Source organism: Ovis canadensis, chromosome 14, assembly GCF_042477335.2.
Source record: "Ovis canadensis isolate MfBH-ARS-UI-01 breed Bighorn chromosome 14, ARS-UI_OviCan_v2, whole genome shotgun sequence".
Classification (NCBI taxonomy): Eukaryota; Metazoa; Chordata; class Mammalia; order Artiodactyla; family Bovidae; genus Ovis; species Ovis canadensis.
Window position 1 is genome coordinate 56,082,428 of NC_091258.1, and position 16,264 is coordinate 56,098,691.

The window sequence follows — 16,264 nt, forward strand, 5'->3', positions numbered from 1 at the left end:
AGAGCCTTAGTTTCTTCGTAAACTGGAATCATGATCTCTAATCATGTCACATGGGAAAGAGTCATAATAATTGATACAGAAAGGGATAATACAAATTCAGAGCCTGATGTGGTGATAAAAAACTATATTTTTCAGTACACGTCATCTTCTTTTCATGGATGATGGAAAGTCTCTTACCATCAAAAGTGAAGTTTTCAGTGAGAAATGTGTACAGAATTTAAAAATATAAAATAGAACAGTAAATGTTATTATTAAGCATGTAATTCTGTTCCATTACTAAGAATATAGAGATTACCTATTATGAAAACAAGACACATTAGTGATTAATACCTGGGAGGCAATTTAAAAATACTCGATAAATTTCCAGACGAAATGAAGTAAACACACTTCTCCTTATTCCTCCTACTGCTGCTGTTACTGCTAAGTGGCTTCAGTCGTGTCCGATTCTGTGCGACCCCATAGATGGCAGCCCACCAGGCTCCCCCGTCCCTGGGATTCTCCAGGCAGGAACACTGGAGTGGGCTGCCATTTCCTTCTCCAATGCAGGAAAGTGACAAGTGAAAGTGAAGTCACTCAGTCGTGTCCGACTCTTAGTGACCCCATGGACTGCAGCCCACCAGGCTCCTCCGTCCATGGGATTTTCCAGGCAAGAGTATTGGAGTGGGGTGCTGTTTCCTTCTCCAATGCATGAAAGTGAAAAGTGAAAGTGAAGTCGCTCAGTCTTGTCTGACTCTTCGAGACCCCATGGACTGCAGCCCACCAGAGTACTGGAGTGGGGTGCCATTGCCTTCTCCTATTCCTCCTACTAAGTACAATTAAAAGCAGCCCTAGATGTTATATAAAAAACAAACATAAGATTTTGAGAGGTGGAGAAAAGAAAGTAGACTATGCCTCGAGACCTCAAGACAAAAGAAAAACATGACAGTGAGCTCCCTCAATTTTCTCTTTGTTGTGTTTATCTCAGACTAAGTACTAGAGTAGTTAACAACCAGGAAATACTAATGGATTCAGAGGGGAAAAAAGCCTCAGGGAAAAGGTGAAGCATGAATGCCACATGGAGAACCTCCAACTTCTAACTATTGGTAATAAGACATCCCTTCCCCTCTTTGCCAGGATGGTGTTAGCAGATGCCTTTTGGGGAGCCTAAACTTTCATCTTTACCTTGCAGTAATGAGATACCCACTTAAAAGTCAGCAGAGGTCAAATGGGCACCCTGGACAGCCAGATTCATCTGGAAATAATTAGGCAGCATCCTTCTTTCCTCAGTGGCCTGAGGCTGGGATGGTATCAGAGGAGGTCTGCTGACAATGAAGGTTTACAGAAGGTTCCAAGATCCATAATATCCTATAGTACAATTGAAGATCATTTATTAAACTAAGAACCAGGAAAATCTCTTGAATGAACAGGGATCAACAGGTGGCAACACCAAGACACACAAAAGTTGAATTATCTGACACGGAATTTAAAGCAACCATCATAAAATTGTCATTGAGCAATTACAAATGCACTTGAAACAAAAGAAAAAATAGAAACTCTCAACTGAGATTTAAAAGATAAAAAGAAAAAGCAAATGAAAATTTTACAACTGAAAAATTCCAATAATGAAAGTAAAAACCTCAGAAGATCAATTCAACAGAGGACTGGAATGGTCAGAGGAAAGAATCAGTGAACTTCAAGGTAGGACAATTTAGAAATTAACTAATTTGAACATGAAAATAGACTGGAAAAAGTGAACAGAGCCTCAGAGACCAGTGGGACCATAGCAGGAACTTTAATTTATGTAATCAGAACCCCAAGAGGAGAGAAGGAGTGTTAAACTGGAAAAAAGTATGTCAAAAAATACATTTTTGAAGGAATGATCAAAAACTTTACGTATTTGGGAGAACCTACAGAATCAAGACGTTGAGCTAATGTCGAATAGTATAAACCAAATAAATCAATGCCAAAATGCATCATAATCAAACTTCTGGAGGCTAAAGATTTTTCTGTGAAATCAGTCAGAGAAAAATGATACTGATAGGGGTAAACCAATTTGAATGACAGTGAATTTCTTATCAGAAACCATGGTGCTGAAAGAAAACAATGGTCAACCCAGAGTCTTATACCCAGCCAAAATATCTTTCAGGAAAGACAGAGGAAGCAAAACATTCTCAGATGAAGGAAAACTAACAGAATTTCTTACCAACAGACCTACTGTTTTTAAAAAATGGTAAATGAAGTTATTGAAACAGAAGGAAGTGATAAAAGGAGAAATGTTGGGACATCAAGAACAAATAAAAGGCAATTAAAAATAAAAATATTAATTCAGTTGACTTCAGTCATTCAGCCATGTCTGACTCTGCAACCCCATGGACTGCAGCACACCAGGCTTACCTGTCCATCACCAACTCCTGGAACTCGCTCAGATTCATCTCCATCAAGTTGGTGGTGCCATCCAACCATTAATCCTCTGACGTTCCCTTCTCCTTCTGCCTTCAGTCTTTCCCAGCATCAGGGTCTTTTCTAAGGAGTCAGTTCTTCTCATCAGGTGGCCAAAGTATTGGAGCTTCAGCTTCATCATCAGTCCTTCTAATGAATGTTCAGGACTGATTTTCTTTAGGATTGACTAGCTTGATCTCCTTGGAGTCCAAGGGACTCTCAAGAGTCTTCTCCAACACCACAGTTCAAAAGCATCAATTCTTCAGTGTTCAACTTTATGACTACTGGAAAAACCATAGCCTTGACTGCATCAACCTTTATCAGCAAAGTAATGTCTCTGCTTTTTAATATTCTGTCTAGGTTGGTCATAGCTTTTCTTCCAAGGAGCCAGTGTCTTTTAATTTCATGATGGCAGTCACCACCTGCAGTGAGTTTGGAGCCCAAGAAAATAAAGTCTGTCACTGTTTCCATGGTTTTCCCATCTATTTGCCATGAAGTAATGGGAACTGACGCCATGATCTTAGTTTTTTGAAAGTAGAGGTTTAAGCCAGCTTTTTCACTCTCCTCTTTCACTGTCATCAAGAGGCTCTTTAGTTCCTCTTTGCTTTCTGCCATAAGAGTGGTGTCATTTGCATATCTGAGGTTATTGATATTTCTCCCTGCAATCTTGATTCCAGCTTGTGCTTCATCCAGCGCAACATTTCGCATGATGTACTCTGCATATAAGTTAAATAAGGAGGGTGGCAAGATACAGCCTTGTGGTGCTCCTTCCCCAATTTGGAACCAGATGAAGCAAGTTTGTTTTGTGAAAGTTGCTCAGGCATGTCCGGCTCTTTGCAACCCCGTGGACTGTAGCCTACCAGGCTCCTCTGTCCATAGCATTCTCCAGGCCAGAATACTGAATACTGCAGTGGGTAGCTCCCTTAATTTTGAGTTATACTTAATTTTAAAATATGAATTAAGTATAATAAACGTGTCTCATCTTGAGTGTTCTAAATTATGTTTGATAGCTGAAGCAAAAGTTACTAATATTGCCTATGGTTCTCTATGTAGAGGAAATATTTAAGACAGTTGTAAATGAGAAAAGTGAAGGGACTTAAATTGAGGTAAAATTTCTAGACTTGCTTCAAACTGATAAAATGTCTACACCAGTAGACTAGAATAAGTTAGAATGCATAATGTAATAATCCAGGACAGCCACTAAAAACCTGTACAAAGAGATACATTCAGAAATACTATAAATAAGTAAAAAATAGAATTCAAAGAATGTTCAAGTGACCCACAGGAACGCAGAAAAGAGAAAACAAATAGAAAACAGAGTGAACAAAGAGCAAATGATAAAATGACAGATTTTAAGATCTAGCACAGCAATAATTACTTAGGGCTTCCCTGGTGGCTCAGAGGGTAAAGAGTCTGCCTGCAGTGCAGGGAGCCTGGGTTCAGTCCCCAGGTTGAGAAGATGCCCTGGAGAAGGGAATGGCATACCACTCCAGTATTCTGGGCAATGAAATACAAAAACTTGAAGACAGAGATGGGTTAAAGCAGATTAAAAACACACAACCAAAATGTTTTCCATAAGAAATTCACTTCACACAAAACAAACAATATAGGAAGATTGAAACTAAGAGAGTTGGAAAAGATAACACCATTGCAAATATTAACCAAAAAAGTAGGAGTAGCTATATTAATATCAGATAAAGTAGGCATGAGAACAAAGGAAATTACCAGAATACTGTATATTGAGAAAAGGATTCATCCACCAAGAAGACATGAGGACTCTAAATGCGTAGGTACTAAACAGCAGTGCCACAATATATGTGAAACAGGAACTGACAGAACTAAAAGGAGAAATAGACAGACCTACAAACAGGGTTGAGGATATCAGCAACCCTCTCCCAACAATTGAGAACCAGACAGAAATCATTGAGGATATAGCCCTGAACAACACCATCAACCGACAGGATCTAACTAACGTTTATAGAACACCCCACCCAACAGCAGCAGAATACCCAGTGGATTGAATCAATGGATTCAAACTAGAAATCATACAAAAAGGTAGGAAACTTTCCAAACTTGGAAACTAAATAGTGCACTTCTGAATAATCTATGGGACAAAAAGGCAGCCTTGAGAAAACAATGAATTCAGTGACAACAGAAATGCAAGACATCAAGCCTTTTGGGGTGCAACTAGAGCAGCACGAACAGAGAAATGTGTAGCACTACATACTTACATACTTACTTACAAAGAGGAAAAAGTCTCAGTCATAACCAAGCTGTCAACTTTTTGTTGTTCAGTTACTAAGTTGTGTCTAACTCTTTGCAACACCATGGACTGCAGCATGTCAGGCTTCCGTGTCCTTCACTATCTCCCAGAGTTTGCTCATACTCATGCACATTGAGTTGGTGATGCCTTCCAACCATCTCCTCCTTTGTCCATCCCCTTTTCCTATGTAGGGAATATGCTATGCACAGGCTTGTACTATAATTAACATGGCTTCTTTGAAAAAGAGTGACTTTCTCCTCACCCCCAGATGAAGGGCTGGGAGCAGTAAAACGTATATCATGGAAAGACATCTTGAAAACAAGATGTTGAAGTTTTGATGTGACTGATGGAAAACTGTAACCAGAGCCTTGAGGGCATTGCTGAGAAAGGTTGTCACTAACCAAAGAGCTAAACAAAGTCATGAAAGGCCTGAAGGCTTGACATTGTGGACCGTGCATTGTAGATCTTTATCCCCAATCTGAGATTGTAAAGAACAGATGCCTTTAGAGCACAAACAAGGAAGTAAAAGTTAACAATAAAAGGCATGCAAGGGTTAGGATCTGGGCTTTTGCCTGCGAATGGCATCAGACCCCTGAGTCGTCTTTTTATTTCTGAGTCTTCTTTTTCTTTATTCTTCTGTGGCACTCTTCCCTCGGGTCGGTTCGTTGTTGGGCTGGTCCCAACATTTGGCACCTGAACAGGGACCCTGGCCCTCAATCTTTCTCAACATCAGGGTCTTTTCCAGTGAGTTGACTCTTCACATCAGGTGGCCAAAGTATTGGAGCTTCAGCTTTAGTCCAAAGAATATGCAGGGTTTATTTCCTTTAGGATTGACTGCTTTGATCTTTTGCTGTCCAAGGGACTCTCAAGAATCTTCTCTAGCACCACAATTCAAACACATTAATTCTTTGGCCCTCAGCTTTCTTTATGGTCCAACTCTCACAATCCGTACATGGCTACTGGAAAAACCATAGTTTTTACTATTCAGACCTTTGTCAGCAAAATGATGTCTCTGTCTTTAATTTGCTCTCTTGTTCAGTCACTCAGTCATGTATGACTTTCCAACCCCGTGGACTGCAGTATGCCAGGCTTCCCTGTCCTTCACCATCTCCCAGAGCTGTGTCAGTGATGCCATCCAACCATCTCATTCTCTGTCATCCCCTTCTCTTACTGCCTTCAGTCTTTCCCAACATCAGGGTCTTTTCCAGTAAGTTAGCTCTTTGCCTCAGGTGGCCAAAGGATTGGAGCTTCAGCTTCAGCTTCAGTCCTTCCAATGAGTATTCAGAGTTGATTTCTTTAGGATGGACTGACTTGATCTCTTTGCAGTACAAGAGGCTCTCAAAAGTCTTCCCTAACATTACAGTTCAAAAGCATCAATTCTTTGGTGCTCAGCCTTCTTTATGGTCCAATTCTCATGTCCATACATGACTACTAGAAAAACCATAGCTTTGACTAGATGGACCTTTGTCAGCAAATTAATGTCTCTGCTTTTTAATATGCTGTCTAGGTTTGTCATTGCTTTTCTTCCAAGGAGCAAATGTCTTTTAATTTCATGGCTGCAGTTACCATCTGCAGTGATTTTGGAGCCCAAGAAAATAAAGTCTGTTACTGTTTGCATTGTTTCCCCATCTATATGCCATGAAGTGATGGGACCAGATACCGTGATCTTAGTTTTTTGAAAGTTGAGTTTTAAGCCAGTTTTTTCACTCTCCTCTTTCACCTTCATCAACAGGCTCCTTAGTTCCTCTTCGCTTTCTGCCATATGGGTGGTGTCATCTGCATATCTGAGGTTATTGATATTTCTCCCTGCAATCTTGATTCTAGTTTGTGCTTCATCCAGCCCGGCATTTCACACGATGTACTCTGCATATAAGTTAAATAAAGCAACAATATACAGCCTTGATGTGCTCCTTTCCCAAGTTTGAACCAGTCTCTTGTTCCATCTTCAGTTCTAACTGTTGCTTCTTGACCTGCATACATATTTTTCAGGAAGCAGGTAAGGTGGTCAGGTATTCCCGCCTTTTAAGAATTTCACACACTTTGTTGCAATCCACACAAAGACTTTAGTGTAGTCAATGAACCAGAAGTAGATGTTTTTTGGAATTTCCTTGCTTTTTCTATGATCTAGTGTATGCTGGCAATGTGATCTCTGGTTCCTCTGCCTTTTCTAAATCCACCTTGTACATCTGGAAGTTCTCAGTTTACGTACTGCTGAAACCGAGCTTGGAGGATTTTGAGCTTGACTTTGCTCACTTGTGAAATGAGTGCAGTTGTGCAGTAATTTGACATTCTTTGGCATTGCCTTTCTTTGGGATTGGAATGATAACTGACCTTTTCCAGTCCTCTGGCCACTGCTGAGTTTTCCAAATTTGCTGGCATATTGAGTACAGCACTTTAACAGCATCATCTTTTAGGATTTGAAGTAGCTCAACTGGAATTCCATCACCTCCACTAGCTTTGTTCGTAGTGCTGATTCCTTAGACCCACTTGACTTCACACTCCAGGATGTCTGGCTCTTAGAGAGTGATCATACCATCATGGTTATCTGGGTCATTAAAATCTTTTTTGTATAGTTCTGTATATTCTTGCCACCTCTTCTTAATATTTTCTGCTTCTGTTAAGTCCATACCATTTCTGTCCTTTATTGTGCCCATCTTTGCATGAAATATTCCCTTGGGATCTCTAATTTTCTTGAAGAGATCTCTAGTCTTTCCCATTCTATTGTTTTCCTCTATATCTTTGCTTTGTTCACTTAGGAAGGCTTTCTTATTTCTCCTTGCTGTTCTCTGGAACTTTGCATTTAGTTGGACATATCTTTTCTCCTTCGCCTTTCACTTCTTTTCTTTTCTCAGCTATGTGTAAGTGTTCCTTAAACAACCATTTTGCCTTTTTTGCATTTGTTTTTCTCGGGGATGGTTTTGATCACTGCCTCCTGTGCAATGTAATGAACCTCCATCCATAGTTCTTCAGGCATTCTTCCAGATCTAATCCCTTGAATCGATTATCTGTGTGTCACTTCCACTGTATAACTGTAAGGGATTTGATTTAGGCCATACCTGAATGGTCTAGTGGTTTTCCCTACTTTATTCAATTTAAGTCTGAATTTTGCAATAACGAGTTCATGATCTGAGCCACAGTCAGCTCCCAGTCTTGTTTTTCCTGACTGTATAGAGCTTATCCATTTTCAGTTACAAAGAATATAATCAATCTGATTTTGGTATTGACTATCTGGTGATGTTTATGTGTAGAGTTATCTCTTGTATTGTTGGAAGAGGATGTTTGCTATGACCAGTGTGTTCTTTTGGCAAAACTCTGTTAGGCTTTGCCCTGTTTTATTTTGTACTTTAAGGCCAAACTTGCTTGTTACTCTAGATATCTCTTGACTTCCTGCTTTTACATTCCAGTCCCCTGTGATGAAAAGGACATCTTTTTTGGATATTAGATCTAGAATGTCTTGTAGGTCTTCATAGAACTGTTCAACTTCAGCTTCTTCAGCATTACTGGTTGAGGCGTAGACTTGGATTACTGTGATATTGAATGGCTTGCCTTTGACTGTATACCAGACCACCTTACCTTTCTCCTGAGAAACCTGTATGCAGGTGAAGAAGCAGCAGTTAAAACTGGACATGGAACAATGAACTGGTTCATATTGGAAAAAGAATACGTCAAGCCTGTATATTATCACCCTATTTATTTAACTTATATCTAGAGGACATCGTGTGAAATGCTAGGCTGGCTAAATCCCAAGCTGGAATCAAGCTTTCCAGGAGAAATATCAGATATCCAGATGATACTACTGTAATGGTAGAAAGTACAGAGGAAATAAAGAGCTTCCTGATGAGGATCATGAGTTTGGGTAAACTCCAGGAGTTGGTGATGGACAGGGAGGCCTGGCGTTCTGCAGTCCATGGGGTCGCAAAGAGTTGGACACCACTGAGCAACTGAACTGAACTGAACTGATGAGGATCAAAGAGGAAAATGAAAACACTGGCTTGAAATTCAACATTCAAAAAAACTAACATCATGGCATCAGGGCCCATCACTTCATGGCAAATAGAAGGTGGGGGAGGGAGTGGAAGCAGTGGCAGGTTTTATTTTCTTGGGTTCCAAGATCATTGTGAACAGTGACTGCAGCCATGAGATTGAGAGACACTTTTTCCTTGTAAGAAAGGCTATGACAAACCTAGACAGCATATTAAAAAGCAGAAATATCCTTTTGCCAACAAAGGTCTGTATAGTCAAAGCTATGGTTTTTCCAGTAGTCACATGGATGTGAGAGTTGGTCTATAAAGAATGCTGAGCACTGAAGAATTTATGCTTTCAAATTGTAATGCTAGAGAAGACTCTTGAGAGTCCCTTGGACTGCAAGGAGATCAAACCAGTCAATCCTACAGGAAATCAACCCTAAGTATTCATTGGAAGGACTGAAATTTAAGCTCCAATACTTTGACAATCTAATGCAAAGAGCCGACTCACCAAAATAGACCCTAGTGCTGGGAAAGATTGAAGGCAAAAAGAGAAAAGGCTGACAGAGGACGACATATTAGATAGCATCACTGACTTAATGGATATGAATTTTAGGAAACTCCGTAAGATGGTGGAGGACAGAGGAGTCACGTGCTGCAGCCAGGGGAGTCACAAAGAGTTGGACTCAACTTACCGACTAAACAACAGCAACAAAATCACGAGTATGTAAAAGAAGAAAAAAATTGATGAATTGAACTTCATCAAAATTAAAACCTTTTGTACTTCAAAGAATATTACCAAGAAAGTAAAAAGACAGCTTAGAAAATGGGGGACAAAATTTGCAAATCACATGTTTGAAAAGAGATTTCCAGGATATATAAAGAATTCTTACAGTACTTTCAATAGTTAAATATAGGCAAAAGCTTAGATAAATATTTCTCCAGAGAAGATATATAAAGGTTCAATAACACATGAAGATGTTCAACATCATTAGGGAAGACTGAGAAATAAAAGATTGGGAAATAATGTATACATTAACTTATTGATTGTTGGAATATGATAAAATATTATAAACTGTAACTGTTAAGGAATTTAGAAGAAAATTGAAAGCTATTAACAGCATTTGCCTATTTCTAGAATTTATTTATACCATTGTTTGCTTCCTCTACTTCATATATTTCCTTTCTTTTTAATGTTATAAAGTTTAAAATGTTCTATAACTAAAAGGTATAATGTTGTATTTTCCTTTCTTAGATTGTATTACTTGAAGCTAGGTGTGTTTTCTGCATTATTTATAACTAGAGATGTATTCAGCTAGGGACCAACCCATCAGCATGTGGGAGTCCCGTGATAAAATCTGTTTAACCATCTAACCTTTGGTTGTTGCAGGTGACATGGCTGTATGGTATACAGCTCACAGGTTTACTCCTGGTCTGCATGCTTCAGTTTTTTAATTCCATGATTCTTGGATCATTGCTTATTAGTTTTAACCTTTCGGTATTAATTGCAAGAAAACTTCAGGTAGGACTTATTTTTTTTTGTCCTTAAACTTTTTAAAAAATGTATATTTGTTTGGACCATGTCTTCTTATAGGATACAAAGGAAAATTTATGACCAAACTCCCACTAAATCACAGTAGGGACATTTTTTTTTTTTTGAAGTGCATGGTATAGCATTTGTTTTCAAGCTCTCTGATATGTCATCATCCCTTTGTTGTGACATTATTATTTCCTAAAAAATTGGAATCTTAATTAAATTCAGGATTAGCCTGAAATACTTATTTGAATGCTATTGGTTTAAAGTTGAAATAAAAGAAAAAAATGTTAACTTTTCAAGTGTGAACTCAAGAATGAGAAGAACCTATTGCTTGTAGGAAGTTTGTCACAGTCTTTAAAGTCGGTGGACACCTTGTTATTTGAAGTAGTAACACCACTCTCCCTCATTCTTACATATTATATTATTATTATTATTGATTTTTAAGTCAGTTAAAATTAACAGTTTTGAGAATTTGAGGTTCCAAATAAATAAATACCTTGGGACACTTACTAGAATAACATGTTTGACATTCACCTAATCTTTGACTTTATTATACAATTAAAATTTGTTAAATTTACATAAAATTTGAATTAGTTGTCATTTCCTTAATAATGTTGCAAAGCCTATTCTCTGTCTCATAAGCATATGAGAAACATTTCTCATAATCACTTTTAAATCAAGAAGCTGTTTTGTTTTCCATTTGGGGAAGAATAAATCCTTTTTCTTACTAGTCTTTTGAGTGAGAATTGCTATGGCAAATCCTCACAAAGATTTTAATAAATGGCTTTTAGCTGACTGTTAGAAACTGTATGTCTCACTTATCCTTTTAACCTTAATTAGAAATGAATTATCACTCATCTTTGAACTATTTAGATATTATATTTGATAATCTATAAAGTTATTTGAGTGTTACAATAAAACTATTATATATCAAAGAGCACAATTTATTTTTTATGCTGGTGTTTTTATTTAATGGGTTATAGTCTGTGACATACAAAGCAGTGGATAAATCATCAAAAGATTTCTTCAGTCAGTATGAGCTGAGTACCTTCTAAGGAGCCGACTCCATTCTCTGGTTGAAGAGGTCTTTAAAACAGAAAGGACTTGGTTACATTTCTTTATCATATGGAGCTTATTATTAAGTGATTCATTTACTATTAGAAAATAACAAACTTTAAGCAATGTTACTGCCTGAAAATTAGGTTATATTTTCTCTGTATGTTGCATGACTCACTTTTAAATTTTTTAAGTAATCTCATTTTAAATGTTTATGAAGTGAAATGAATATTAAAAAATTAAAACTTAACTCTCTTAATTTCTAGAAAAATCTGAAAACTGGAAACTTCCTTAATAGACTTGGGAAACTATTGTTACATTTATTTGTCGTTTTATGTGTGACACTTTTTCTCAACAACATTATTAAGGTATGTTAATAAAATGATATATTTAATTTAGCATTACTGAAGAGTTACTAGTTTTACTTTAAACAGATTCAGTTTTACCTTTGTTTCAGTAACAGGATTGTTTTCTTTATTTTAGTCCTTGATTTCTATTCACTCTTTAACATGTTCTACTTTGAACCCACCTTTGAGGTTATTAAACTTTTTTAAAAACTCAGCTTTAAAAGCATTTAACAAGCATTTCTCTAAATTTAAAAAATCTGCTTTTTAGAGATTGTTTTCTGTACTATAGTACTAAAAAAAAATGACATGATTTTTATTGGATTAAGTTCATAAATAAAACTAGCTTTATTATCAGAGCCACATTGATTGATGGAGATGATTTCACCCCTCTGGGAAGGCCAGACCAGGACAGACCTTTTCTCTAGGAGAATGGCAGTCCCTCCCCCTGTCTGTTGACTGTCAAAGAAGAAAAAAAGACCCTTCACTCAGCCAGCCACGTTACACACCTTTACTCCAGGTCCTTGTCACTATGTCCTTAAACTCCATTATCGGTCAGTAGTCACCAAAAACATATTTGAGCAGAACAATCAGCGTTTCTGAAAGACTGGCTGAAAGTTATGCAGTCTGTTCATTTCACCACTCTAGATGTTCAGTTATCTGTGTCTGGATTAAACCAGGAGAGAGCTGCATATCTGGACCACTGTTCTTTGACTCCCCCCAAAAATAATGTCTATTGAATTGCACTTGACATTCTGCCAGCCACCTAATGGGAAGAATTAGGAAGAGATACTCTTTGAGACTGCTCACTGTTTTTAATATACCCAGGGGCAAGATTTCTCTTGAGTCTCAATTTTAAGACCATAAGGATCTCTTCTAAGCAACTGGTTGGTTTTAATCTTATGACCCTGTGAGTAGCATAAAGGCTTTTATTTCCTTCTTTGCATTTTCTGCTAGAATGCTTGAGTCCAGATTTGTGGCTCATCTCTAGTGAATATATTTTATGTACCAACCTCAGTTCTGGATTAATCATATTTTTTTTCTATCTTCATTTTTCTTCTGATATAATTTCTTCACCCATTTATGTTATATGAATTTTTGTAAGCCATAAGTTAAAAATAAAATAATGTGAATTAAAATTATACTCATTAATGATAAACACTGGCATTTGTCTCTTCACCCCTTGAGGGTTACTGCTGTGTCTTGAATTATCTTTGAGTGAATGAGTCTTGTATCAGCAAAATAGGATTTGTGGACTATGTTCCTGTTTGAGGTTTCAGATCATGATATTATCAGTTTTCTGATTTAAAAAATTGTACTCACTGGGGCTTCAGCCATCTTGCTTTCCCTGAAACCAAAGAACCTCATCTTTTATCTATTTGCATATTGAACTTAAGCCTAGATTTTGTTTGCAAAAGTGATTCTGCTAAAAAAAAAAAAGACAGGAAGAAAGGGAGTTTGAAAAGCTCAGCTTTTGAATAAAATAATGCCATCTGCAGCAACATGGATGCATGGATGGATCTAGAGATTATCATACTAAGTGAAGTAAATCGGACAGAGACAGACAAGTATCGCACATCACTTACATGTGGAATCTAAAATATGATGCAAATGAATTTATTTACAAAACAGAAACAGACTCACAGACATAGAGGACAAGCTTATGGTTACCAAAGGGGAAAGAAGTTCAGGGAAAGATAAATTAGGAGCTTGGGATTAGTAGATGCACACTGCTGCTGCTGCTGCTGCTGCTACTAAGTCGCTTCAGTCGTGTCGAACTCTGAGATGCACACTACTATATATAAAACAGATAAAGAACAAGGTCCTACTGTATAGTACAGAGAACTATATTCAATATCCTGTAGCAAATCATAATGGAAACAAATATATGTATGTATAACAGAGTTACTTTGCTGTATACCAGAAACTAACACAACATTGTAATGAACATACTTCATTTAAAAACTTTTTAAAAAAAAAAAAAAAGAAAATCTCAGCTTTAGAATTTCTTGATTCTAAGAATTGTTTTGAACATTTACTAATTTTATACATACACACATACAGTCCTGTGAAATGGGACATTGAATAAGTGTATTCAATGGGAAATGGGCAGAAAACCATGTATAAGGAGCTAATTAGCAATTTTTGTTTTCTCCCTCCCTAACAGAAAATTCTTAACCTTAAGTCAGACGAACACATATTTAAATTTCTCAAGGCAAAATTTGGATTTGGAGCAACAAGGTATGATTAAATTTAAAGTCTGTGTTTGTTTTTAATATTAAATCAGCAGAGTCTTTAAAATGTAAGTTATCAGTTATTTTAATTTCAGGCTTGTTTTGAGGAAAAATGTGAGGTTTACTTATCTTGTATTGAATTAAATACTTTGCTTTCTTTTTATTTCCTAGAGATTTTGATGCAAACCTATACCTGTGTGAAGAAGCATTTGGCCTTCTACCTTTTAATACATTTGAAAGACTTTCAGATACTCTGCTTTTTTATGCTTATATATTTGTTCTGTCCATCACAGTGATTGCAGCATTAGCTGTGGCCTTCCGTAATCTCAGGTATGGCATATTTCAGAAATCTAATTTTGTGCTTTAATGACCTTGTTCTGTGTTGCAGAAAAATTGCTAAATTGAAAATCGAAGCATTAGATACAGAGCAGAGTACAGTTATCTTAAAGGGAGAACATGCCCAGGTTAGGATGGACTCTCCTCTCAGTTGTTATGGGTGGAACAGTGAAGAGACTGTAAATAGTCGTGGTTGCCATGCACCCAGGTTTGGGTTGAAGTCCTGGCCCGCGCACTTGGGAATGATGTGATCTTTGAGCCAGTTACATAACCTTTCCGTATTTCCACTCCCCTTTCTATAGAATGAGAGCACTAAGAGTATTTACCCATCAAAGCTTTGTGAGAAATAAGTTAAAATTACACAAAGTACTTAGTGCCTTGTGCATAGAGTATTTTGTTGGTTTTAGCTATCATTATCAGGTATTATTCGGAGAAGGCAATGGCACCCCACTCCAGTACTCTTGCCTGGAAAATCCCATGAGCGGAGGAGCCTGGTAGGCTGCAGTCCAGGGGGTCGCGAAGAGTTGGACACGACTGAGTGACTTCACTTTCACTTTTCACTTTCCTGCATTGGAGAAGGAAATGGCAACCCACTCCAGTGTTCTTGCCTGGAGAATCCCAGGGACGGGGAAGCCTAGTGGGCTGCTGTCTATGGGGTCGCACAGAGTCGGACACAACTGAAGCGACTTAGCCACAGCAGCAGCAGCAGCAGCAGGTATTATTATTGATTTACAAACCATTGTTTGTTTTGTTGCATCTTGTTTAGGGCTTATGAAGTTGGAATGGACCATAATTATTAGCGTCTACTAAAAGTCTTAAGGTATTAATTGACAGTTTTTTTTTTTAAATGTAGCAATCTGCTAACCTACTTAAAGAAAAAGTCAGGGAATACGAAGACTTTTTAAAACCTATGGAATACCTGCCTATCAAGCTGATGGAGGTTTTTGCATTTACTATCCATGTTAAATTGAAAGAAAATTAAGTGTAAGAAGTTGAAGCTACTGTCATTTGTGAAAATGTAATGAAGCCCAGAAGGAAGCCCTTTTTCTGTGTAGTTACCTTGCCAATTAAGGTGCTGGTGAGCTGATTCACAGCCACCAAGAGTTGGCTGGGAGAAAGTCATTACAGTGAGCCCAGCTCAGCTGAGGTGTTTTATGATTATTAAGAATGAAGCGACATTGAACCATGAAGATATTTCATTGACTATAAACTATTTTAGTATCTTTCAGAAGTGTTCTTTTTATACTGAGCCCAAGATAAAAATTTAGCCCTGTGAAAATAGATGGAAATTATTCTAGACAGTGTAATTTAATATTATTCCAGACACATCAAGTGTCGACAGGACTCTAGACTGCATGCAAAGCAGGAAGTTCAGTTGGCCTGCAGTGTTGTGTGAAAATGTCTGCCATGCTCAGTGTGAATCTATGAGCCGTCCCTGGGAGCTGATTTGGTATATGATTATAGATAAAGATTTTAGAGCATCTTCATCTACCAGGTAGGGATATTAGGACTTGATTAGAGGAAAGCACTACATTAATTAAAGTCTCTAAAGAATTACAGTGTCTTAATGTGAATTAATGTCTAAGTAATTTGAAGGAAATACTGTCAACGCCAAGTATTTAAAGTATTCCTGCCTTCTGGTGCTAGGAAGGATGGTACTATTATGTTTATACAGCACATCTACATTAGTGTGCAGTATATAACTGAAAGGGGCGCCCTGCTCTATATTCACAGAGTTAATTGAGCATTCTAGCTCAGTTGCAGGGCCTGGGAGAGGTGTTGCAGAATTCTCCCAAGTATTAAGGGAGGATGAAAGTGTATGTTCTTGTCTGGAGTCATCTTTTAGTGTCACTGGAAGCCAGAGTTTGGGTTGTGATACATAACGTTTAGGTAAAGAATATCACCAGTGGTGAAATTTATCATAGAGTATCGTTTTCATTTTCTTAAGTATCTAGGGTTGTGAAAAGAGAATTCCAGGAAATAATAGGTCGGTAGTTATACAGAAGCATTGTACATATCCAAGCCTACTGGATTTGTATGACGGATAAGTGGAGCCTTTATGGAAGTATTATTTTTATCCTAAGCTGGCAGCCATTACTTGTTGTTTCCTT

At 37.5% G+C, this 16,264-nt stretch overlaps 1 protein-coding gene across 3 annotated transcripts in view; it reads left to right on the top strand.

Moving 5' to 3' along the window:
• DPY19L3 (dpy-19 like C-mannosyltransferase 3) overlaps positions 1-16,264 on the top strand; it is an 81,823-nt gene that overhangs the window by 42,906 nt on the left and 22,653 nt on the right. For all 3 annotated transcript variants that reach the window (XM_069550297.1, XM_069550298.1, XM_069550299.1), the window contains 4 exons: positions 10,037-10,168; positions 11,506-11,607; positions 13,751-13,824; positions 13,989-14,147. In XM_069550297.1, coding sequence (XP_069406398.1) covers positions 10,037-10,168; positions 11,506-11,607; positions 13,751-13,824; positions 13,989-14,147 — 467 coding nt within the window. The remainder of the gene's footprint in view (positions 1-10,036; positions 10,169-11,505; positions 11,608-13,750; positions 13,825-13,988; positions 14,148-16,264) is intronic.